Below are 24,246 nucleotides of genomic sequence, written 5' to 3' on the forward strand. Positions count from 1 at the left end.
CCCACCCTTGCCCCGCTCCGCGTGACGTCACCGCCGGGGCGTGGCCGGGCAGCGGAGAAGGGGGCGTGGCCGGGCGGGGAGGGGCGTGGTCAGGCGTGCGGCTGCCGGGTCCCCCCGCCCGCCCGTCCTCCCTCTGCCCGCGCCGCCATGGCGGCCACCGGGGTCTTGCCCTTCGTCCGCGGCGTCGATCTCAGCGGCAACGACTTTAAGGTGCGGCGAGGGGGAATGGGGGGCACCGGGAGCGGGGCGGGGAACACGACACAGCCCGGTCCCACGCCCCGGGCGAGACCGGGCCCTGCCTGGCCCCTGCCCCACCCCACTTCCCCCCACCCCGGCGCTGGGCGGGTGTCGCCCGCCCAGTCCCGTTCCTGGCCCCAGAGCGGGGATGATCGGCCCTGGGCTCGTAGGCACGATAGGGCCTGGCGATCCCTGACTGCCAGACTCTACAGCTGGGCCATACCCGCCCCCCCCCCCCACCCGCCAACCATGGGGCTCCAGAGAGCCAGGCGGTGTTGGCCCTCCAGGGCCTAATCCCATAAAACTGGGCGATACCAGCCCCCAATCCCGTGGGAGTGGGCAATCCCAGCCCCTGCCCGCCACATCCCAATCCCATAAAACTGGGCGATCCTGACCTCCCCCCCCAGTCCCAAAGGACAGGGCGATCCTGGCCCCCAGCTCCCAATCCCATAGGACTGGGTCATCCCAGCCCCCCCTCAGCTCCCAGTCATCCCAGTCTTCCCTAGTTCCCAATCCCATGGAACTGGGCAATCCCAGTCTTCCCCAGATCCCAATCCCATGGGACTGGATGATCCCAGTCCCCCCCCAAATCCCAATTCCATAGGATTGAGTGATTTTAGCCCACCCAGCTCCCAGTTCCATAGGACTGGGTCACCCCAGCCTCCCCCAGCTCCCCATCCCATAGGATTGGGCTATCCCAGGTCTCCCCCCGACCTCCTAGGGCCGGTCAGACTGAGGTCCCCAGATCCTCACCCCATCGGGCAGGTACTTTTCTCACCCTCCTCCTCCTCCTCCTACTCCTCCTCCTCCTCCTTGCAGGGTGGCTACTTCCCAGAGCACGTGAAGGCGATGACCAGCCTGCGCTGGCTGAAGCTGAACCGCACGGGGCTCTGCTACCTGCCCGAGGAGCTCGCTGCCCTCCAGAAGCTGGTGAGCGGCACGTTTCGGGCAGGGGATGGGGCTCGACAGCTCCCGCTGGGACTGTGGGGTCAAACAGGGCCCTGCGTAGCGGTGCCGGGAGCCTGGTGCCTGCCAGCGTCGTGGCTCATCGGCGGATGCTCTGGTGTCTAATAATAGGGCTGAGCTAGGATGTGTGGTTGAAACTGGATGCAGGAGCTGTTAGGAGTGGGGTTGAGACAGACTTGTACTTGGTTTCACCTTGTTTTCCTAGAAAACCAGACTAAAACCCATGCTTAGATCCTCTGCCCTTTAATAGAAGGGAAGGATGAAGGTTTAATATGGGGAGAATTAAAGTTTTGGGGCTTTTTTTCCTCCTCCTTTGCTAAAAGAGCAGGAGCTGGCAGCTGCCTGGCTTTATTTTTTGGGCAGCTCAAGTTCTGTGCACAACCAGGCCCTTGGTGGAGTTGGTGGCTAAGCTTTGCTTTGGCGGTGTCCTGCGACACGTTATGGACGTTGTTAAATCGCTGTCAGACAAACACAACACTTTAAAAGTCCTCGTCCCTGTGCCAGGTGCTCCCTGCTCGGCGGCAGCGAGCAGGGAAGCCCTGCGTGCTGCTCAGAGCCACACTCCCACCAGTCCTGCCAGATGCTCAGGGGCCATGATTAGACTTAAAACCTGTCGTCTCACCCACAGCCTGCCAATTCCTCATTTTCTTGAGCAGGATAACAGCCCAGAAGAAAACATAAATTTCCCCCAGGCCCTCCTCCTACCCTGCCAGTCCCCACAGGTCTGCCCGTTTCCAGCTCACCCAGTGAGAAGCGTTTCCAAGAGCTGGGGTCTGTTTGCTCAGGGGCTGTACGGGGCTGCCACAAGCCAGCTCAGTAGCAGCCCAGAGCACCCCAAACCCTGCAGCAGGGCTGGGGTGTCTCAGTCAGGTCTGCCCCAAGGAACAAGGGATTCGGAGGCAGCATGGGCACGCTGGGGCCAACCAACCAGTTTGAGACTGGGACCGTACCAGCAGCCTCATGCGGGTCAGGGCTGAGCTCATCTCCGCAAGGCCCCAGCTCTCCTGGGATCGAGGAGCCCCCACGTTGGTGCAGGGGCCTGACTGCTGCCCCATGCAGCCCCGGCTCCTCTCTCTGCTCACTGGGGCTTCCCTGGGGCTTCCCTGCAGGAGCACCTCTCCGTGAGTCACAACAGCCTCACCACGCTCCACGGTGAGCTCTCCGGCCTGCCCTGCCTCCGGGTAAGTGTCCCCCTCATGCGTCCTCAGGGCTGGTGTCCCCAGGCACCTCTCAGCCAGCCTCAGGCTCTGGGGGCACACGAGGGTCATCCTTGGCCACCCTGGGGGGCTCAGCAGACGTAGAGTCGGCTGCAGTCGTGCCTCTTTCTCCCTTTTCAAGGCGATCGTGGCTCGTGCAAACAGCCTGAAGAACTCGGGAGTCCCTGATGATATCTTCCAGCTGGATGACCTCTCGGTGCTGGTAGGTGCAGAGTCTCCTTGGGTAATGTGAGAGCCAGCACAGACTCCCGGGTCCCGGTCCTGCTCCTCAGTGGCCCCTTGTGCCCCTTGGGGAGCACAGTGGGGCTAAGGAGCATCCAGAGGAAAGGTGCAGGGAGTAAATCAGGGCTCAGCGCTGCTTGGTTCCCTTAGGAGCCAGTTCTCAGGTCTGGGTGGTGGTTGCTGGATGCAGGGCAGAGGGTGATGCCTGCTTTGCTCTACCGTTTGCCCCAGGACCTGAGCTACAACCTGCTCACAGAGTGTCCCCGGGAACTGGAGAATGCCAAGAACATGCTGGTCCTCAACCTTGGCCACAACAGGTAGGGCCAGGCCAGGGCAGCCATCTCCTCCTGGCTACGGCCACCTCCTTCCATTACCCCCCTTCACTCTGGGTCCTGCTCTCTGCCCCTCTTTGAGGGGGAGACCCGGGGCTGCTGCAGGTCCCAGGCAGCCCTGAAGACCCCCCTATCCCCACAGCATCGAGGCCATCCCCAACCAGCTCTTCATCAACCTGACGGACCTACTCTACCTCGACCTGAGCGACAACAGGCTGGAGAGCCTCCCGCCGCAGATGAGGCGCCTGGTTCACCTCCAGACTCTCATCCTCAACAACAACCCCCTCCTGCACGCGCAGCTCCGGTAAGGCCCTGTTTATCCAGGCTGGATCCCACAATACCGGGGCTGGGCCAGGTGCCTGCTCCAGCCCTGACGCTGTCTCTGCCCCGGGGTTCTCCGTGATGCGCAGGCAGCTCCCGGCGATGATGGCCCTGCAGACCCTCCACCTCAGGAACACCCAGCGCACGCAGAGCAATCTCCCCACCAGCCTCGAGGCCCTGGTGAACCTGGCAGGTAAGGACCTGGGCACCCACCCTCACAGGGCTCTCTCTGCCCTGGCGTGGGGCCGGGGCCGGCGGCGTCACCCCGTTGTCTTCCCCCAGACGTCGACCTGTCCTGCAACGACCTCACTCGTGTCCCTGAGTGCCTCTACACTCTGAGCAGCCTGCGGCGCCTCAACCTCAGCAGCAACCAGATCACAGAGCTGTCCCTCTGCATCGACCAGTGGACACAGCTGGAGACCCTCAACCTGTCCCGCAACCAGCTCACCTCCTTGCCCGTATGTCCCTGCTGTACGTGGCGTCCCTGCCCATGCCTCCGTGCCACTGGGTTCTCCCTCACCCCGCCATCTCCTCCTTCCCCAGTCAGCCATCTGCAAACTGACCAAGCTGAAGAAGATGTACCTGAACTCCAACAAGCTCGACTTTGACGGGATCCCCTCAGGCATTGGCAAGCTCGCCAACCTCGAGGAGTTCATGGCGGCCAATAACAACCTGGAGCTCATCCCTGAGAGCCTGTGCAGGTAGGGAAGAGCCCCCAGCTGGATCTGCTCTGTCCCCAGGGGGGGACACGGAGGCTGTGTGGTGACAGGGTGTCACCCTGACCTGGCATCTCTGTGTCCCACAGGTGCTCCAAGCTGAGGAAGCTGGTGCTGAACAAGAACCGCCTGGTGACGCTGCCAGAGGCCATCCACTTCCTGACGGACGTGGAGGTGAGAGCCCAGCACCCCCTCCATCTCAGACTGGGTGCACCACAGCCCCAGCGTGTCCCTGGGATCACAGAGTCACAGAATCATCTTGGTTGGAAAAGACCTTGAAGATCCTCCAGTCCAACCATCAACCCAACACTAACAGTTCCCAACTCCACCAGATCCCTCAGCGCTGGGTCAACCCGACTCTTCAACCCCTCCAGGGATGGGGACTCCCCCCCTGCCCTGGGCAGCCCATTCCAACGCCCAACAACCCCTTCTGCAAAGAAATCCTTCCTAAGAGCCAGTCTGACCCTGCCCTGGCGCAGCTTGAGGCCATTCCCTCTTGGCCTGGCGCTGGTTCCTTGGTTCAAGAGACTCATCCCCCCTCTCTGCACCCTCCTTTCAGGGAGTTGTAGAGGGCGATGAGGTCTCCCCTCAGCCTCCTCTTCTCCACACTAAACCCCCCCAGTTCCCTCAGCCAGTCCCCATCAGACCTGTGCTCCAGACCCTGCACCAGCTCCGTTGCCCTTCTCTGGCCACGCTCGAGTCATTCAATGGCCTTTTTGTAGTGAGGGGCCCAAAACTGAACCCAGTCATCGAGGTGTGATCCCAGGGCCGTAGGGTGGGATGGGGTGAGGTGAGGACAGAGACTTTTGGGGCTGGTACCTGCAGTCTGGCACGCGGCTCAGCCCTGGCAGGTGGTGGATTCGGGGCTCCCTCCGCTTCACCTCAGCTCAGGGTGCTCCGGAGGTCTCCCATCCCACCCCACATCCTCAGTGTCCCCGCGAGCCCGTGCTTCAGAGCAGTGAAATCTTCCATCTCCTCCTCGGCAGATCCTGGACGTGCGTGAGAACCCCAACCTGGTGATGCCCCCGAAGCCAGTGGATCGGACATCGGAGTGGTACAACATCGACTTCTCCCTGCAGAACCAGCTCCGCCTGGCCGGAGCCTCCCCAGCCACCGTCGCGGCCGCCGCCGCAGGTACGTAGCAGGGAAGGATGTGGGGGACAGCCCCAGCCTCGGGCAGCACCCTGGGAGGAGGCTGGGAAGCGAGCTTTGCCCCCTGCGAGGCATGGGGTGTCCTGGCTGCCTCCCACCCTGTCCCCATGTCCCCAGGGAGCGGCACCAAGGACCCGCTGGCCCGCAAGATGCGGCTCCGGCGGCGCAAGGACTCTGCCCAGGACGACCAGGCCAAGCAGGTGCTGAAGGGGATGTCAGACGTGGCCCAGGAGAAGAACAAGAAGATAGAGGTAGGATCTGGGGTGAGAGAGGGGCCCTGAGAGGCACCACATGCCCCTGGGCCGCACTGGGTGCTGGCAGGGATCCAATCGTCCCCAGCTTAGTGACCTGTCCCTGTCCCCGCAGGAGAGTGGGGAGGCAAAGGCGCCGGACCTGAAGACGCGTCGCTGGGACCAGGGCCTGGAGAAGCCTCAGCTGGACTACTCGGAGTTCTTCAGCGAGGACGTGGGGCAGCTGCCTGGCCTCTGCGTCTGGCAGATCGAGAACTTTGTGCCCACGCTGGTGGACGAGGCTTTCCACGGCAAGTTCTACGAGGCCGACTGCTACATCGTGCTCAAGGTACCTGGGGAGGACTGAGGGTCCCCCACGTCCCCAGCTTGGGGCTGCAACCGTCCCATCTCACACCACATCCCTCTCCAGACCTTCCTGGACGAGAACGGCTCCCTCAACTGGGAGATCTACTACTGGATCGGGCAGGAGGCCACGCTGGACAAGAAGGCCTGTTCTGCCATCCACGCTGTCAACCTCCGCAACTACCTGGGGGCTGAGTGTCGCAGCATCCGGGAGGAGATGGGGGACGAGAGTGACGAGTTCCTCCAGGTGAGGCCAAGCCCCGGCCGCCCCACAGCCCCTAGCCGTGCTTCTCCCACCCTCACCCCCTCCCTGCCTCTAGGTCTTTGACAATGACATCTCCTACATCGAGGGTGGCACAGCCAGCGGCTTCTTCACCGTCGAGGACACACAATATGTCACCAGGTACCGCTGGGGCCAGGGGCTGGGGGGGATGCGTGGGGCAGGTGGTCCCCCACGTCCCACCCTGGCTCCCTGTCCCCCAGGCTGTACCGTGTCTATGGGAAGAAGAACGTCAAGCTGGAGTCGGTGGCACTGAAAGGGACATCGCTGGACCCCCGGTGAGCAGGGGGAGTGGCCAGGGGATGCAGGGTCCCTGTGGAGGGACAGGATGCTGGCAGAGTCCATCCAAGAGAGTGTAGCTGCAGCTCTGGGGTGAAAGTTGGCTGTGCTGGCACCTTTCTATAAGGACGGGGGTCCAAGCCCCACTTGGCAGCCCCAACCCCTGTGGTCCCCAGGTCTGCAGGGACCCCTGGGGTGGGGAGGATGCTCAGCGCACCCTGCTCTCTCCTGACTGTCCTTTCATCTCTGGATCCACCAGGTTTGTCTTCCTCCTCGACCACGGCCTTGACCTCTTTGTGTGGCGCGGGAGCCAGGCCACGTTGAGCAGCACCACCAAGGCCAGGTGGGGCTGGTTTTGGGGGCACTGGGGAGCTGCAGGGAGCCCACCTGCCATCTCACCCACTCCCCCCCCCACCCCTCCACAGGCTCTTCGCCGAGAAGATCAACAAGAACGAGCGGAAGGGCAAAGCAGAGATCACGCTGTTCACCCAGGGCCAGGAGACCCCCAACTTCTGGGAGGCACTGGGGGGGCAGCCCGAGGAGATCCGGCCCTGTGTCCCCGACGACTTCCAGCCCCACAAGCCCAAGCTGTACAAGGTGGGGAGCTGCTGGCCGCGGGGCCGCTGGTGTTGCTGGGGCTCTGCAGCCCCCCCTCACCCGTGTCCCTGTCCCCTCCGCAGGTCGGCTTGGGCCTGGGCTACCTGGAGCTGCCCCAGATCAACTACAAACTCTCAGTGGAGCACAAGAAGAGGCTGAAGGCTGATCTGATGCCGGAGATGCGCCTGGTAGGATGGGGCGGGGAGGTTTTCCCAGTCTGACCAGTGAGACTGGTTTTGTGCCCCCTCTGCCTCCAGCTGTGCCCTGGGAGAGGCAGGTTTGGCCAGCGGGATGGGGGATGCTCTGCTCTTCCCCGCTGGTTCTCGGGGAGCAGGCAGGGCGTTTTCCAACCTGGAGAAACCCGCGGGTGCCTGACCCTCTTTTCCCTCAGCTGCAGAGCCTGCTGGACACCAAGAGCGTGTACATCCTCGACTGCTGGTCCGACGTCTTCATCTGGATCGGGAGGAAGTCGCCGCGGCTGGTGCGGGCGGCGGCGCTGAAGCTGAGCCAGGAGCTGTGCGGCATGCTGCACCGGCCCAAGCACGCCATGGTCACCAGGAACCTGGAGGGCACCGAGTGCCAGGTAAGGCAGCCCCCACGCCTGCCAACGGGCACGGGGAGGGAGATGGGAGCACAGACCCCCTCGGATGGGGTGCTGGGTGCCACGGAGGGTGCTGTAGTGCATTACCTGCTCACCAATTTTAGGTGTTCAAGTCCAAATTCAAGAATTGGGATGACGTTCTGCGTGTGGATTACACCCGCAACGCCGAGACAGTGCTGCAGGAGGGCGGCCTCGCCGGCAAGGTCCGCAAGGACGCTGAGAAGAAGGACCAGATGAAGGCTGACCTCACGGCGCTCTTCCTGCCCCGCCAGCCCCCCATGCCCCTGAGCGAGGTAGGGCTGGGGACTGTCCCGGGTGGCCCCCCCGTGGCCTTGGGCCAGCTGCTGACGGAGGGACTCGGTGGCCGTGGGCTAACAGAGCATGTGGGGCCACAGGCGGAGCAGCTGATGGAGGAGTGGAACGAAGACCTGGATGGCATGGAGGGCTTTGTGTTGGAGGGCAAGAAATTCGCTCGCCTGCCCGAGGAGGAGTTTGGTCATTTCCACACCCACGACTGCTACGTCTTCCTCTGCAGGTGACACCCGGCTCATCCCCTCTCTGGGGCTGCTGGACCACCTCGTCCCCCCATCTCTCTGCCCAGACCCCCAACCTGCCCCATCCCTCACATCACCCCCTCTTCCTACCCTCAGGTACTGGGTGCCGGTGGAGTATGAGGAGGAGGAGGAGGAGAAGAAGAAGAAGGGCGAAGGCAAAGGGGAGGAGGAGGGTGAGGAAGAGGAGGAGGAGAAGCAGCCTGAGGAAGACTTCCAGTGCATCGTTTACTTCTGGCAGGGCCGGGAGGCCTCCAACATGGGCTGGCTCACCTTCACCTTCAGCCTCCAGAAGAAGTTCGAAAGTCTCTTCCCTGGAAAACTGGAGGTGACCCCACTGTGTGCTGCTGGGGGGTGACACAGGGGTCCCCCAACTTTGCCTCCCTTTTCCCCCATCCCCTCTCTAACCCCCAGGCTAAGGGCAGGGGGGAGCAGCAGAGGTGAAGGGGGGGTGCAGCTGGGGCTTGGAGTTGTGTTTGGGGGCTCCCTGCTGACACCCACCCCTGGCCAGGTCGTGCGCATGACCCAGCAGCAGGAGAACCCCAAGTTCCTCTCGCACTTCAAGAGGAGGTTTGTCATCCACCGGGGCAAGCGGAAGGACAGGGCCAGCCCACCCCAGCCCAGCCTCTACCACATCCGCACCAATGGCGGGGCCCTCTGCACCAGGTCAGCGCTCCTGGGGGCTGCTCTGGGCCAGGCAGCACCCATGGGGGCCAGGCTCCTGGTGGGCTATGTGCCCGTGGCCCAAGGGCCTGATCTCTTCTTGATGGTGCTTCCTGGGCTTCTTTTCTAGGTGCATCCAGATCAACACAGACGCTGGCTTGCTCAACTCCGAGTTTTGCTTCATCCTCAAGGTACCGCTCCTGGCTGAGCATCCTCAGGGCTGCTTGGCCACTTGCCCTCCACCCCGCTTGGGTAGCCCTGACTCTCTGCTCTGCCCCCCCCAGGTGCCTTTTGAGAGCACGGACAACCAGGGCATCGTCTACACCTGGGTGGGCCGGGCAGCAGACCCCGACGAGGCCAAGTTGGCCGAGGACATCATGAACCACATGTTTGATGACTCCTACAGCAAGCAGGTGAGCGGGGTGGGGGCACAGTGGGGCTCAGCCCCGGCTTACCTGAGTGGCAGCGACCACCAGGGCAGGAGAACGGCCCCGCTCAGCCCTGGCCCTGCCCTTGCAGGTGATCAACGAGGGCGAAGAGCCCGAAAACTTCTTCTGGGTGGGCATCGGAAGCCAGAAACCCTACGATGAAGACGCCGACTATATGAAGCACTCCCGGCTCTTCAGGTGGGTCCTGGTCATGGAGGGGTTGCTCCAGTCTGTGCTGGTCCCCTTCCTCCCCCAGCACCTGGGGCTGTGCTGGCCTTCACTGGGGGCTCAGTCCTCCCAAACTAGTCAGGGCACAGCTCCCCACAGCAGGCAAAGTCCCTCTCACAACTGTGTCCATCCCTCTGGGCATGAAACGGCTGCACCATCACGTCCCTGCCTTCTGCAGGAGCTGAGTCCTAACAAACTCACGTCTCTGACGCAGTCTCCTTCCGACTCTCCCCGCAGGTGCTCCAATGAGAAGGGCTATTTCTCCGTGTCGGAGAAGTGCTCCGATTTCTGCCAGGATGACCTGGCTGATGATGACATCATGCTGCTGGACAATGGGCGGGAGGTGAGCCGGGGCGGGGGGGGGGTGTAAGACTGTCCTGTGTCGGGGGGCAGTGCGACAGGGGCTGGATCTACCCACGGCTCCCTTGCCTGAGCCCGGCTTTGCGTCCTCCCTACAGGTCTACATGTGGGTGGGCACCCAGACCAGCCAGGTGGAGATCAAGCTGAGCCTCAAAGCCTGCCAGGTAGGGCCTCCCCTCCTGCTTCCTGCTGCCTGGGGGGGAAGGATTTGGGCTTCATCTCCGCTTGAGGGACCTGATCCTGCCCTGGGTATGGCGGGGCAGAGCTCACAGCAGCCCCAGAGGTGGGTGAGCGCTGGGGAGACCCCCACAGCTGTGCTCTGCCCCAGGTCTACATCCAGCACATGCGCTCCAAGGACCCCACGCGGCCCCGCAAGCTCCGGCTGGTGCGGAAAGGCAACGAGCCCTGGCCCTTCACCCGCTGCTTCCACGCCTGGAGCGTCTTCCGCAAGCCCCCCGCCTAAGCTACACCTCCCCCCCCACCCCCAGCCCCCTGTGCTGCCACACACACCTTGCTCCCAGCCAAGCTCGACTTGGAGACGCTTCTCCCTGAACTGGGAGCGCCGGGGCTGACCCTCTGTCCCCACTTCTCCCAGCACGGGGTCCAGCTCAGCCCCTTCCCTTCCTGGGGAAGGGACCCCTGTTACACCCTGCTGCCCCAAACCACTGCCGAGATCCCCCTGCAACTGGGGGACAGGAGTGTTTCCCAGTTTGGGTGGGAGGATACTTTGCTAAAGAGAACTTGGAGGGGAGCGAGGGGGTCTCAGTCCTGGGCCTTACAGCCAGCCCCACTGTCCTGGGGGGGACAGACCCCTGGGTGGGGGCCAGCCCATCAGTATCATATCAATAAAATCTGCACTTCTCAACCCAAGGCCGTGCCAGGCTCTGACTGTGCCCCTCTTCCTCCCAAGCAGGGTCCCCCCCACCCTGATCCTGCCCCACTGCAGCTCAGGGGGCCGGTCCCCAGCCCCCAGCTGGCTCCAAGCCCGCTGCCATGACTCCCCTAAACACCTGTGGCCTAGGCAGTTGATATTAAATGCTTTATTTTTCAATATTAAAAACCAGTATTTTTAATAACTAAACAATGCTAAATTCATCTTACCAAAAAAAAAAAAGGATGAGGTGGGGGGGGGTTTCTACCAGGGACACTACAGCCCCGGCCTCGGCAGGCAGCGACGGAGCCCAGGGCAGCGCTGCCTCGCCCGGCGCCCCCCGCCCCCAGCCCCACATGTACCGCAAGAGAGCCCGGGGGGGTCCAAAACGGCCCCGGATCCCCAAAAAACGGGAGAGTGGCAGGTGCCAGGCTGAGCCCCAGAGCCACTATGGCCCAGGGGACAGAGCCGGGGTCACCACAGCCCCCTGCGAGGACGAAGGCCGGGCTGGGGAGCCCAGGGGGGATTTGGCACAGTGAGACCCCCAGGCTGGGGCAGGAGGGGGCTGGGGCAGCCCTGTACCCCATCCGTACCCCCCCCCGCCACCCCCAGCACCAGCAGGGACCAGGGCCGGGAGCTGGCGTGTCCCCCCCGCAGCACGGTCCCTTCCCAAACCCACCCGTGGCAGGAATTAGTGTCAGAAAGGAGCAGCAGGCACGGAGCCCAACCTGGAGAATAGCCCTTGGAGAAGCCACTAAGAGAAAAAGGCCACCTGTGACCCCCCCCTCTCCCTGTGTCCCATCCCCCCCCCCCCCCGCCCCTTCCCTGGGCTGCTCAAGCCCTCTGGTGCCCACCTGGGAGCCAGGGGGGGCCACGTTGGGCTCCCCCAGGACGGAGACCTGGGTGGCAACCGGAGGCCTGGGCTGGGGCTGTAAACTGCAGGGAGCTGGGCATGTAAACACAGACCGGGATACCGGGGGGGCTGTGCCCAGGGGCTCCTGGCCCCCCACCTCCCCAAGGGACCAAAACTAGGGGATGAGGGGGATCCCACGAGCCCCAGCCCTCCCCGTGGAGCTGGGGAAGCAGCAGCATCCCCCGGGAAGGGGGCTCTGGAGAAGGGGACAGTGACACTCGACCGTGTATAAAAGAAAAGAAAATTATCTTCCACCGGGAAGAGTTTGTGCACCACGGCCCCCCCCTACCCCAGGGCCGGTGGAGGAGGTGGGGGGGGCCGGCAGCGGGCAGGGAGGCGCTGGGGGAGCGTGCCAGAACCGGGGCGCGCCGGTGGCCAGCACGGATGTTAGAGAAGAGGCGAGTCTACGTTATTGCGGGGAGGGGACACGGGGGGGTCCAGTCGAGTCGCGCGTCCCGGGAATCCGAGCACTGAGATGGGCTGGGGAGGCCGGCGATGCCTGGGGGTGACACAGCCCCTGAGAAAAGGGGACCTGGGGGGATCCCAGGACACGCGGCTCTCCCCCAACTCCCCCTCTTCCTCTACAAGCCCCCCCCTCCCGGGGATGGATGGGAATGCTGGGGCACTGCCTTGGGGTCCCAGCTCTGAACCCCGTGGCACTCTGGAACCACCCACCCCCCCGTGTGCCCACCCTGGGGACCACCAGCCCCTCACACACCTCACTTGATGAGGATCCCCGCGGGCCGGGCCTCGTCCTCGCTGGCGTTCCTCAGGTTCCTTTCCGCTTCCTCTGAGGAGCTGGGGCAGAGCAGGGTGAGACGCAGCCGGGGGCACCGCCGCAGCCCCTCGGCGCTGGCGGCAGCGGGCACCGATTACACCGTTTCCCTCCCCAAAACTCACGCCAGGAAATCCTTCACTTCCTCCACGGTGATATCCCCGGTGGTATCCAGCGGGTTCTCCATGCTGCTGTTGGGGGAATCGATGGGGCCGGGCGAGAAGGCAGCCAGGTGCTCCTCGGGGGACCCTGGGGAGCCACGGGGATGGGAGGGCTGGGGGGAGCAGCCACGACACGGGGCCGGCCCCAGAGCAGGGCCCCTGGGGACACGGTGTGCATGGTGGGGACAGGGTGATCGCTCACGGTCACTGTCGCTGGGGGAGCGTTGGCCCTCGGGGCTGCACGGGACGTGGGTGCCGTTCGCCTGCGGCAGCTTCGGCGTCGCCATCGAGCTGTTGCTGGAAGGAAACGTGAGGAGAAGTTACTGCTGGAGTCGGGGCCACGGGGTGGGGTACAGGGGCGCTGCCGTAGCGAAGCCCCCACGCCACGTCCCACCTGAGGCAGGAGGTGTCCTGGAGCCGGGAGACCTCCAGCCGACACAGTGGCTCCGTCACGTTCCGGGCGCTCAGCGAGAAGCGCTCGAATTCGGACGGTGAAATTAGGTAGAAACCTATGAAGGGGGGGGACAGACACAACAGAGAGCCTCAGGGAACCCCCAGCGGGGCTGCAGCCGGAGACAACGTCCCATCTCCAAGGGACATCACTCCGGCACGGGGCTGGAGCCCTCACCCTGGCCGTGCTTGGTGAAGACGCAGGAGGCGATGCCGCTGATGTCCTCTTTGCGGATGCAGCCGTAGTGGACCTGGGGCCGCAGGCCGGGCACGGTGAAGATGTGGATGTCCCCCAGATTGGTGAGACAGGCCAGGCAGTTCTCCAGCCGCTCCTCGGAGCTGGCGCTGGCCAGGCTCACCAGGGCCACCTTCCGTACCCGGCAGCCCTCATGTGCCGTCAGCTTGAATTTGGTCTTGGCGCTCACTTTGGGCAGCGTGAAGACCTGGGAGCGGGGTGAGAGGAGCTGAGGTGGGACCAGGAAGCTGCGGGGTTTTGGGGGGCACCCAAGCAGCCTCCCCCACTGCGGAAGCCCTGGGCAAAGGGCAGCACCGTCCCCTCGAAGCCACCGCTCTGGGGACAGGCAAAGGAGGGCCCCAGGGCCTGGCTGGTCACCTCCAGCTCCATCCTCTGCGCCCGAGGGGATGGGGACACCCAGAAGGGACACACAAGATGTGGGTGGTGAACCCCACGCTCACCTTGAACTGCTCCTCGGAGGAGATGAGCATGGAGTGGCTGCCCTGCATGTCGGGGGCCTTGGCCAGGTCCCGTGAGACCTCGTAGGGCTCGGGCAGGGGGTTCCCCCGCCCGTCCAGCACCGCGATGGCCACCACCGGTGCCCGGTGCATCAGCTGGATCTCCTTCCCCAGCACAGCCTCCACCGCCCGCTCCGAAAACTTCTCCTGCGACGGCACCTCCAGCGCGTAGGCAAACACCGAGCCAGAATTGGTCCCTGCCCACATCGTAGGGCCGTGGTGGGCAGCTACGGGGACGGGAGAAGTGTCAGAGTCCCCTCCCTGCAGCATGGCACCAGCCAGACACAGCTCGGGGGCTTTTCCCAGGGAGGGGGTTGGGTCTCACCATCTCGGAGGAAGGTGTCAGCGAAGTAGAGGCACCGCACCACCCCCGAGAGCGAGTCGTCAGCTGAGCGGGGCTCGATCCGCCGCTGCACCGGCGTCATCTCCACTTCGGGGGGTCCTACTTGCTCAGCCAGCTGCGCATTGGCCTCCTGCACCTGGGGAGGGGGGACACGGGGGTCAGTCCCTGCCCGGTGGGGACGAGAGGAGCAGCCGTGGCGGCCCCCTCTCCTTGCCCACCTTGCTGGAGGGGCTACTGGCGTTGAGCCTCTTCTTGCCCGACACCCGGCTCTTGCGGATGCGGCGGAAGGACTGTCGCAGGGACTTCTTCAGGGACTTCACGCGGGACAGGGGCCCCTCCATGGCCAGCGAGTCATTGGGGTGCAGTGTACACCTGTGGGCACCGAAGACGCTCAGCACCTGGACTCCCACCACGTTGCTCTGGGAGGGGTGGGGGGTCCCCAGCACCGAGATTCCTCCCCCATACCTGGCCAGCACGGGGTTGCGCCGGTAATAGTCGAAGAGCCCGAAGCCGTGGCTGGTGCCAAAGGCCACGAGGTTCCACTCGGAGTGGAGGGTGACGGCGGTGACGGCGGCGGGGGGCACACACTGCACCAGCACGCTGGGCTGGAAGCCGGGGGCGAAGGGCAGGGGCCCGTTCCTGGGGGCCAGCCGGTCGTGGCCCTTCCAGGTGAAGCCCTCGCGGTCCTGCAGCAGGTCCACCGTGGCCACGCTGACCGCGTGCTCCGACTTCTCATCACTCAGCTCCATCACCAGCACCTGCAGGGGACAAGCATGGACGGTGGGGGACATGTGCCAGCCCCACCCCAGACCAGCCACCCTGCTGCAAGCCAGGGGCTAAACCCCACGGGTAGGAGCCCTTCACGGACAGGCACAAGGGTCTGCAGGGTCTGTAGCCCCCACCCCGTGCTGTGTCTCCCCAAAGCGGGAACTGAGAGATGCCTGGCAGCCCCCTCTTTCCCCCACACCGCCCTACCTGCCCCGCCGTGCCGGCCACCACCATCTTGGCCGTGTACTTGCAGAGAGCGATCTTCTGCACGCCCAGGCGTGGGTCGTCACTGTAGGGATCAAAGCAGCCCACCTGCGGGAGGGAGAGAGGGATGGGGGGGGCTGGGTGCCTTCATACAGCTGTGGGGCAGCCCCCCCGCTGCACCCCCACATCCCCCCACCAGCTGGTGGGTACCAACTGCGGCACACAGGCTGCTCCGGGCATCACGCCCGGGGAAAGGTCTGTCCCCACGCGTCCCGCAGCTGCCCCCTCCCCCCAGCACCGGGGCAGACCCGTGAGACGGGGCAGGCGGAACAAGCGTCCCTTGTGTCCCCACGGGGCGTCACACGGCAGCTGTGCCCCGAGCCAGGGGGACACATCCCTCGGGGCGCAGCTGGGATGGCTCCAGCGGGTGCATCCTCCGTGCCTGCCTCTGGACTTGCCCCCCACCGTCACCCCAGCCCGGTGTCAGCGGAGGCAGGGGGGTGCCGGGGTCCGCAGCAGTGTCCCCCCGCTCCCAGATCTCACCTTGCGGAAAGGCGGCCACTCCTCCTCGCCCACCTGGTTGAGGCTGTCGTTGTGCTCGCAGTCTGTCTGGAAGATGCTGGCGGTGCCCAGCTTGTAGAGGGGCTTCAAGGAGACCCCCGAGGCGTCCCAGAACCGCACCGTGCCATCCTCGTGCCTGGCAGGGGGGAGGACAACGGGGAGGCCCTGTTAGTGTGGGGCCCTGACATCTGCCCGGCTAACAAGAGCTGCCTGTGTGCTGGCAGCCACCGTGCCAGAAGAGGCGGGGGACAAGGGGGGACAACGCAGCGGGTGACACGCTCCTGCCCAGCCATCAAGTTGAACAAGAGTGGGGCAGCCCACCCAACAAGAGATGCCCCCACCCCCATCCCATCCCAATCCCCCACTGCAGGAAGGGGTTGAGGCTCTGTGTGTGTCCCACCAGCACGTTTTGGGTTTCCCAGGCCGCCCCCCCTCCCCACTGCCAGGCCACTCACCCGGTGAGGAGAAGCCCCCTCTGCGTGGGCTCCTGGGCCAGGTTTTTCCCCCCATCGATAGGCCAAGCCTGGAAAGAGGGAAGGAGGGATGGAGGGAGCCCACCCCGTGGGGAGCGGGAGCATCCCCCGTCAGCCCATTTGGGGGGTTTGGGGACACCCCCATCACTCACAGCGGAGGAGAGCCGGGGGCTCTGCTGCTCGCCGGCACTGACGATCCTCTCCCAGAGCTTGAGGGGCACGTTGGAGACGTGGCAGGAGCAAGTGATGGCGGAGGAGTGGAGCGGCGCCAGGTACGGGGCAGGGATGGTGGGCCAGCCCGGTGTCTGGAGGTCGATGGCCACCAGCTCTTCCTCCACCAGCACCACGAGAGCACGGGGGTTCTCAAAGCCTGGGGAGGGTGGGGGGGATGGGACATAGCTGCTGCTAACAGAGACCCCCTCACCACCACCCACTTCCCAGGGCCACCCCAGCGAGACATACCTCCCTCGGTTGCCTCAGAGCTCTGCACGGTGAAGAAGTCGATGACGCGGGAGGTGAAGTCAAGCGTGGCCAAGGTCTGGCCCTGCAGCACGCTGACGCAGTGCCGGTCGCCGTAGCTGGCCCGCGGCATCCCCCCGTTGAAGATGATGAAGGGGTTCCTGAGTGGGATGAAGCAGCCTCCATCAACGCCCGGACCCTGCAGGGCACCTTCCCTACAGCCCAGGTCCCCCCGCTGTGACCATCACCAGCCCACTCTGGCTGCTGGTGGAGAGGGAGGTGGGGGGTACAGGCCAGAGCATCCCCCCAACGCTGCGGGGACGTACCCCGACTCGCAGGTCCGCCAGAGGATTTTGCTGATGGCTTTGCACGGGAACGGACCTGAAAGGAAGATGTTAACGTCACAGGTTGCAGCACTGGGACAGGGTGATCAGCCCCCAACCCCGTGACTCCCCCCCACCTCCCCGTACCGTAGGGGATGGTGGACATGACGGGCTGCTGGGTCCTCTGGCTGGCGCCGCTCACCGCCCACACCATGTACCCACCATCGCTGTGGGAGCTGACGATGCTCTTCCCGCTCTGCTCCCAGGCCAGGCTCTCCAGCTGCTGTGGGGGCAACACGGAGCAGGGTGGGGGGGGCTCAACACCCAGGATGGGAGGGAAGGGGGGTGACACATGAGGCTGCAGCCCCCCCTGCCACCCCTGGTACCTGGTTCCCCAGGAAGAGGTGCTGGACCACGCGTGTGTTCTGCTCCCAAAGAACCACCAACCCCCGGCTGTAGCCGATGAGGAGGCGGCCGCCGTCCCGTGGGTGCTCCTGGATGGATTCCACCGGCCCCAGCGCCTTCCCACAGCGGTAGTCGTCGGGCACGCTGTGTGGGGGACATACACACACACAGAGGGGGTCAGGAGGGGTTTGGGGTGGTGGAGAGGGGGCCGGTGGGGCTGGCAGGGCTCACCTCTGCAGGATCTCATCCGGGAAGAGGGTTTTGTCCTCCAGCAGCACCAGGGTGGGCAGGGTGAGGAAATACACCGCGCCGCCCTCGGTGCCCAGGCAGGCCACCGCACAGGCGGACGTCGGCAGGACCACCGTCACCCGTGTGATGCCGGGGGAGCAGCTGGAGGGGGGAGCAGAGTGGGGGGCTGCATCAGTCCCGTGCTGGGGCTGGGGGAGCGGTGGGGAGCCCCCAAACCTCCCCTGCCCCGACGCTGCATCGCCTGTGGCTCAGGAGGGACAGGGGCAGTCTCAGCGCTAACAGTAATTAGAGCCACTAATCATCCCCAGGCCCTGCCAGCACCTATGAAAAGCTCAGGGGTGCTTCCCCCACCACCCCCCACCCCCCCACAGCATCCCAGCTGGGATTGGAGGAGCATTCCGGTGGGAAAACCACCGCTCCCGAGAGGACCTTGGCTGCCATCTCGCCCCGAGCGGGGACGGTTGCTCCCACGCGCCGTTCCCAGACGGCAGCGGTATCGCTCCCGGCCGCAGCCCCACAGTGAGGGGGGGGAGGCAGCTGGGGACCCCCCCCACCCCAACCCGAGGCAAGTACTTAGCGCTGTCGGACCCTGGGCGTCCCGGGAGGCCAAAGCTGCGGGTCTCTTCCAGGTGGGAGCAGCCCTCCTTCTGGCAAACCTCCCAGAGGTGCAGCGTGTTGTCATCCAGCAAGGAAAGGAGCCAGCCCTGGTGGGGTGGGGGGGGAAACACGATGTCAGGGTGGGTGGGGGGCCAGGGGGGCGCTGCTGCCATGCCCCCCCACCCTGGGGACACCCACCTACCTGGCCGGGGAGGAAGTGCAGCTGGGTGACGGTGGCCGTCTCCTTGTGCAAGCCCGTCAGCTCCACGCCCGGCGCTCCGTATCTGGGGGGGGTCGTCAAAGAAACAACGAGGGTAGAGCCACCCCCTCCCCTGCCCTCAGCAAACCCCCAGATCCCCCAGATTCCCCTCCAGGTTTTGCCAGCGAGCACCAGTTTAGCCCCACGGTGAGCCAGGGCAGAGCATCCCCAGCAGCACCCCATGTCGGAGCCAGCCTCGGTACCACGGCTGGGATCCACCAAGCACCCCCCAGCCGGGATGCCCCAGGTCAGGATGCGGCCGACACGTGGCCGGGGTGGGTGTGTGAGGGCCAAGCCGGCTCCTGCCTTCTGCCACCCTCTTCTTCCTCAGCCGCGGGGCCGTGGCCGTGCAGAGACACCCGGCAGCAGGGTGGGGTTCGGCATGCGCCGGCACAGCCTCACTCACCCGACTGGTCCCGGCTCCTCCGCCGGCAACGCCGCTGAGCAGGAACCGGGGGCAGGACTCCAGCACCACACGGTGCACCCCAACCCGGTGCCTCCCCGACACCCCCGGACCCGGCGAGCTGCTTCCCCCAGCCCGGTGTTGCCGGTGCGTCGTGCAGCTATGTTTTGGCACATCATGTGCCGGGGGTTTCCGCCAGCCAGTCCCTGTGGTCCTCACCCCCCGTCACCCCCCAGCTTGCCCTCGGTGCAGGGAACTAGCCCAGCGGCTCTGCCCGGACCAACAGGCAGGAGCTGTCTGGCAGCGCCAGGCCAGAGCCACCAAGGTTTTGAGGAGGCCAGACCACAGGGTGTGCAGGGGTGGGGGGCACGCAGGGGGCTCTGGGTGCTAAGGGGATGGGGGATGCCACCCGTCCTCGCTCATCCTGGGGTCCTTCCCCACCGAAAATGGTGCCACGGGCCAAAAAGCAGGCAAGTGGCCAGGGAACACCAGTGGCACCAGCTCACCGCGACAGGGGTCCAAGCCCAGGGACCCCCCAGGAGATCCCCCCAGGCAGTGGCAGCCCCTCGATGCTGAGCTGTCTGCAGCCGGATCCACCCAGCCCAGCCGGGGAGCACCCATGGGTGCCCCCACTAACCAGTAGCACCAGTCAGGCCAGCTCTGGCTGCTGCCTCGCCTGGCCCCGGCTTCCCCAGCACCCTGAACCTCCAGAAGCATCTTTTGGGTGTCAGCCGGAGTGGGGCCAGATGGGCACCGGTCGCAGCGCCGCGGGCAGGACCATGCCACCCCATCGCCAGCCCTGAGCTGGGTACCACCCCAAAAACATCCCCGCAGAGGATGTGCAGGGCACTGCAGCCCCCCGCAACGGCAGCTCCGTGGACCCCAGAGTGGGGGATTTAACCCGGGGGTGGCTGGAGCGAGCACCCCACGGCTCGGTGGCCGAGCAGAGCGACCGGCGACGTCGCGGCCGGGCTGGCACCCAGGCGGCCCCGGCAAGAGAGGAAAAAAAAAAAAAAACACGCCATCTTTGTGCTCGGGAGGCAGCGAGCTGCCGGCCTGGGGGAGGGGGAGCATGGCTGCCCCCCCTCCCAACCCCAAACCCTGACCCCGACCCCAATCCGGGCGCAGCCACCCCCACGTCCCCCCCGCACGCCCACCCCACATTCCTGCGGCGCGGGGCCCCCCGAGCGCGGGCCGCATCCAGCCCTGGCCGCCCGCCAGCAGCCCTCTGAAGTCTCCCTGCACGCCGCCGGCAACAAAGCCCGGCCGGGCCCCGCGTCGTCATCGTCGTCCCCCCACCCAGGACCAGGCTCAGCGCCCACCAAAGCCCCCCGCTCCAGTTCCAGGCTGGCTGCTCCCCCCCAGAAGGCTGCGCAGACAAGGACAAGATGGACAGGACCCCCCAGGATAAAGGGGGGGTGACACTGGGAAGCGCTCCCCGCCTGGGATGCTGCCCGGGACGGCAGAGCCGCTTTGCTCCCCCGGCATTTCGGGCAAGGCGGGGGGTTTCCTCCAGCCACCCCCTCCCCACCCAGCCCAGCTGCAGCCCAGCTGGACGGAGGGACAGACGGACAGACGCCGGCAGAGCAGGGGGGACGGGGAACTACCGGACATGGCCACGTCCCCCAGAATAGGGGCAGCCATGGGGGTGTGTGTGTGTGTGTTGGGGGGTGGGGGGGGTCCTTACCTCCTGCCCTCGCGGGGGGAAAAGGATACAGCTTCACGGCTCCCGCCTTGGTGCCGATGGCCATCACGCGCAGGGTGGGGTCGTAGGCCAGGGCGCTGGGCTGGCTGGGGAAGCCGTGCTCCACCGTCTGCCGCGGGGACAGGCAGGTCAGAGTCGGGACCCCCCACCCCGGCCCCTTCCCAAACCCCCCATGGCCCCCTCTTGCCCCCATGGCTCCAATCCTGCACCAGCCTGAGCTTCCCTGCCTGCGATGGAGAACCACGAGGAAGCTGCCTCGTCCCCCACTGCCACCAAGGGGGTCCTTGGGGAGGGGGGACATCACTCCTCACCCAATTTCCACCTGACACCCCAAAACAGACCAAACCCAACAGCCACACCAAGGGTCAGGGTAGGTCTGAGCTCGCACAAGCCGTCCCCCAGCACCCACCAGCACTTTGGGGGAGGGACCCCCCCACTCTAAACCCCCTGCCCAAGGTGCGGATGCCCAAGGAGGGGTGAGCAGGGTCCGGCTCACCCCCACAGGCAGGTCCCCGGGGGTCCACGGTGCCGGGCGGCAGAACCAGGCGAGTGGGACCCGCCGGCGCTGGGGACGTCCCCGCTGGAGCCTCGTGTCGCCCGCGGGCACCTTCCCAAGGAAGTCCCGGCTGGTGACGGCGTGCCCGGGCTCGCCAGCTTGGGGAGGGGTTGCCCGCCTGGCAGCGGAGGGACGCAGGGGGCACCCACCACCCCGGCCTGAGGCAAAGGGGACTGTGGGGCTCCCGGGGGGCAGCTCGGCTGAGCGACGACGGCGTGATCAGATGATAGGGAGGCCGCCGGAGCCAGACTGGCCGGATCCTGACCTGTTCCCTTTGTCTGGGGCGGCCGAGAGGCGCAGCGGGGTGGCTTTTCGCACCCGCCGGCGAAGCCACTGTCACCCCCTGGCTCCCGCTCCCCACCAAAGGGAGAATGTCAGCATCCCCAGCCCATCCGGGGGGGTCCCAGTCAGGCTCAGGGGGCAAATTACTGGGTGCTTGTGGGTCTCAGTCCCTGTGGCAGCCCCACACTGCGTCACCCCGAATCCTCCCGGGGATGCACGCTGCGCTGGAGAGTGGCAGCGGGAGCTGGGACAGCAGCAGCAGGATGGGGACACCCTGGGGATGCTTTAAGCTGAGGACCAATGTGACGATGCTGACAAAGACCCCCCTGCTCCCAGCTCCTCTGCACCCCCAGCCCCGGAGCGGGGGACCCGGCTGGCAGCCCCCCACGCACAGCCCTTCCTCCCACCCGGCAGCGGGGCCGCATCCGGCAGGCTGTGCCGGGCCGGCCAAGGCGCGCTCCCGGCCAAATTACAGCAAATCCCAGGCAGATCTGGAGCTCGGGAGGAAAAACAACCGTTAATGGGAGGCAGGTGGGCAGCTGGCGGCCCCAGCGCTGGGCTGGCCGGAGTAGGGCTGCTCCCCGGCCCCCCGCGACGCCCCGCGGGGTGCGGACCCCCCAGAGCGCCTGCTCGGGCAGGATCTGGCCGTGGGCTCCATCCTCCCCAAAATCAGGGGGCTCTGGCTGGGCTGAGCCTCACGCCCCGGGCAGCGGTGAGTCTGGAGGGACAGGGCTGTGCCGGGGCGGTGGGTGCTGGGTCTGACACACTCCCCCCCGCCCCCCGCGCACCCCAACACCTCCCAGGCCGGGATCGATCCGAGGGTCCCTCCGGTGCACACCACAGCCCCCACCGTGAGTTGGGGCAAGAGCCTGATGGCGGTGCCAGAAGGATGGACGGACAGAGGCGGTCTGGGCGCAGCCAAGGGCCACTGCTGGGGTTCTCCTGCTCCCCCGGGACCAGGGCAGGAGGATGGTCCCAACACCGCGGGGCTCTCCGGATGGGGTGTGCCAAACCCTAGGAGGGCACCCCCCGGCACAGCCCGTCCTGCCGAGGGGAGGGTCCGGCACCCGAGGGCTTGCAGGGTCCCTCCCCGGTTGTTTGATGGGCCCGGGGGGGCCCTGCACCCCCACATGAGGGGGCCGAGTGGGAAACCTCTCCAGTGCCGGTGGAGGGGGGGGGCAAGCTCTGGGCCTCTGATACTCCCCAGTTCCCCAGAGATGCATCTTTGGGGTGCAAGGGGACCCCCCAGCCCTAGGGATCGTTGCCATGGCCCTTCCTGCTGACACAGTGGGTCCAGCCCCCCCATAACCACCCTGGGGGGAGTCGGGGTGAGGGTCTGAGCCCCCTCCATGGAGCAAGGGGGTTGCAGCCGTGGATGCTCCAGGGCTGGACAGGGTGGGGGGCCATGGGGCACCCCGAAACACCGTTGCTGGTGAGCGAGGCCTGGGGAAAGCCACAGGGCAGGGGCAGCGCGAGAACCGGGGTGCTCGGGGGAGCCCCCACCCCGGTGGGGCTGGGGAAAGGGGATGACACACCGGTGAGGGGGTCGCACCCTGCCCCAGGCTGCCCCCCCGGGCGCAGGAGGGGGTACACCCTGAGGCAGGGGTGTCCCCTGCACTCCAGGGGAGGAGGGCAGCCCCCCAGCTTTACCCCCCGGGGGGCGCATCCTGCATCCGGGGGTCCCGGTACCCACCCTCGGGGGGTGCATCCTCCCCGGGGTGACCCCACAGCCTGCAGCCGGGTGTCGCCCGCACCCGGGGGTCCTGCCCTCGCCCCGGGAGTGCCCCCTCCCCGGGCCCAGACCTGCTGCAGCAGGGGGGGGTGTCCCGGTGCGTGGCTCCCCACCGCGGCCGCCCCCCAGGGGTGCACCCCGGTTCCCTCGGGGGGGGCGGTGCCCCGTACGCTGATCCTCTCCCCGGGGGGCGGCATGCCGCCCGCGGGGGGGGGCGGGGGCGGTGCCAGAGCCTGCGCCACCGGGGGGCTGCCCGCACCCCTGCACCCCCGCTCCCGGGGCCCTGCCGGTACCTCCCGGTGGTCCCCAACCCCCCGGGGTCCGCCGCCGCGCTGCGCCCCCCCCCGCGCCCGGACGCACCTTACTGAAGGCGAAGAGGTCGTGCCGGAGGCGGTCGCGGTGCGGGTCGGCACCCTGCCGCCGGAACCGAAACTTCATCATGGTGGGGCCGGTGGCGGCGCGGTACCGGGCGGGGCGGGCGGGGTCGGTGATCCCGGGGCCGGTACCGGGGCGGGCGGTCCCGGGGCCGCTCCCGGGGCGGGCGGTGCCGGTCCCGACCGGGGGAACGCGGCGGGGGGGGGGGGGGGTGGTCCCGGTGCGGGTCCCGCTCCCGGTGCGGGTCCCGGTGCGCGCGCGCCGAGCGCCGAGCGCCGCGCGCCGAGCCCGGGCAGGCACCGCCGCGGCGGGGCGGGGGCACGGCCCTGACGGACAACCCTCACCACCAATCACCGCACGAGTGCGAGCCGAGAGCGGCGCGGCCCCGCCCACCAGCGCTGCGCATGCGCCGCCGCGGGGGGCGACGGGACTTGTAGTTCCCCACTTCAGGCGCCCTCTGCGGGCGCGTTATTTATTTATATATATATATATTTAATTTTTTTTAACCTCTTTCTTTCGTGTTTTTTTTTTCCTCTCCGGGATGGTGTTTAGGGGAGCGGGGGGCGGGACGGGACAGCGAGGGCACCTCCAGGCCGCTGACCCTGCTCCCCGGCCCCCCAGGACCATGGGGGTGTCCTGGATTCCAGGCCTCCTCCCGGCCCACAGGCCCCACAGCCATGGGGCGCCTCGACGACATGGCAGCTCCCGAACCCTGTGCCCGCGCGGCCGCGCCGAGCGAGGCCCTGCTCAGCGCCCTGCCAGCTCCCGCCATTAGTATTCGGGCCCCGTCCCCAGCTGGCAACCGCTTGTTCCCGCCGTGGCAGCGGGCAGAGCCGTGCCCCAGCTCCCCCACAGCATCGGCACAGGGTGGAGGGGTGCACCCTGC

At 66.4% G+C, this 24,246-nt stretch overlaps 2 protein-coding genes across 4 annotated transcripts; one reads left to right on the forward strand and one right to left on the reverse strand.

The window, feature by feature from the left end:
* The first annotated feature begins 62 nt into the window (after window positions 1-62).
* FLII (FLII actin remodeling protein) lies at window positions 63-10,613 on the forward strand. Of its 2 annotated transcripts, XM_074840740.1 has the most exons (30): window positions 63-210; window positions 1,057-1,167; window positions 2,313-2,384; window positions 2,542-2,622; window positions 2,874-2,959; window positions 3,117-3,278; window positions 3,385-3,488; window positions 3,578-3,753; window positions 3,839-3,996; window positions 4,101-4,185; window positions 4,998-5,145; window positions 5,281-5,414; window positions 5,530-5,742; window positions 5,824-6,003; window positions 6,077-6,159; window positions 6,240-6,314; window positions 6,575-6,658; window positions 6,741-6,912; window positions 6,996-7,100; window positions 7,304-7,495; window positions 7,618-7,806; window positions 7,909-8,048; window positions 8,164-8,392; window positions 8,576-8,730; window positions 8,858-8,918; window positions 9,012-9,140; window positions 9,247-9,353; window positions 9,621-9,726; window positions 9,842-9,907; window positions 10,072-10,613. In XM_074840740.1, exons 1-30 carry the CDS (start codon window positions 148-150, stop codon window positions 10,204-10,206), a joined length of 3,801 nt encoding a protein of 1,266 aa, XP_074696841.1. In that variant the 5' UTR covers window positions 63-147; the 3' UTR covers window positions 10,207-10,613. The 2 variants fall into 2 exon arrangements, with proteins under 2 accessions (XP_074696841.1, XP_074696842.1); XM_074840741.1 differs by lacking the exons at window positions 2,313-2,384; window positions 2,542-2,622.
* A 154-nt stretch (window positions 10,614-10,767) lies between these two features.
* On the reverse strand, window positions 10,768-23,572 carry LLGL1 (LLGL scribble cell polarity complex component 1). 2 transcript variants are annotated; one of them, XM_074840743.1, is made up of 23 exons: window positions 23,346-23,572; window positions 20,427-20,524; window positions 18,251-18,332; window positions 18,040-18,155; window positions 17,434-17,592; window positions 17,184-17,346; window positions 16,945-17,080; window positions 16,801-16,855; window positions 16,478-16,635; window positions 16,168-16,385; window positions 15,998-16,065; window positions 15,525-15,678; window positions 14,985-15,089; window positions 14,475-14,767; window positions 14,228-14,381; window positions 13,992-14,145; window positions 13,610-13,893; window positions 13,092-13,356; window positions 12,858-12,972; window positions 12,666-12,760; window positions 12,428-12,551; window positions 12,246-12,325; window positions 10,768-12,026 (listed from the first exon to the last, which is right to left on the reverse strand). In XM_074840743.1, the coding sequence occupies exons 1-22, from the start codon at window positions 23,424-23,426 to the stop codon at window positions 12,247-12,249; spliced, it is 3,156 nt and encodes a 1,051-aa protein (XP_074696844.1). In that variant the 5' UTR covers window positions 23,427-23,572; the 3' UTR covers window positions 10,768-12,026; window position 12,246. The 2 variants fall into 2 exon arrangements, with proteins under 2 accessions (XP_074696844.1, XP_074696843.1); XM_074840742.1 differs by having other exon boundaries at window positions 18,025-18,155.
* Between the last annotated feature and the right edge of the window lie 674 nt (window positions 23,573-24,246).

Source organism: Strix aluco, chromosome 15 (assembly GCF_031877795.1).
Source record: "Strix aluco isolate bStrAlu1 chromosome 15, bStrAlu1.hap1, whole genome shotgun sequence".
NCBI lineage: Eukaryota > Metazoa > Chordata > Aves > Strigiformes > Strigidae > Strix > Strix aluco.

What these genes read in the sequence shown, in the direction of transcription:
- FLII (XM_074840740.1), top strand. Translation starts at nt 148, where the DNA reads ATGGCGGCCACCGGGGTCTTGCCCTTCGTCCGCGGCGTCGATCTCAGC. An exon ending in TCGCTGCCCTCCAGAAGCTG is followed by an intron (nt 1,168 to 2,312) that starts GTGAGCGGCACG and finishes GCTTCCCTGCAG; the next exon opens with GAGCACCTCTCCGTGAGTCA. An exon ending in CTCAACCTTGGCCACAACAG is followed by an intron (nt 2,960 to 3,116) that starts GTAGGGCCAGGC and finishes CTATCCCCACAG; the next exon opens with CATCGAGGCCATCCCCAACC.
- LLGL1 (XM_074840742.1), bottom strand. Translation starts at nt 23,426, where the DNA reads ATGATGAAGTTTCGGTTCCGGCGGCAGGGTGCCGACCCGCACCGCGAC. An exon ending in ACCTCTTCGCCTTCAGTAAG is followed by an intron (nt 20,525 to 23,345) that starts GTGCGTCCGGGC and finishes TCCCCGCGGCAG; the next exon opens with ACGGTGGAGCACGGCTTCCC. An exon ending in CTCCCCCAGCGACAGTGACC is followed by an intron (nt 12,552 to 12,665) that starts GTGAGCGATCAC and finishes GTGGCTCCCCAG; the next exon opens with GGTCCCCCGAGGAGCACCTG.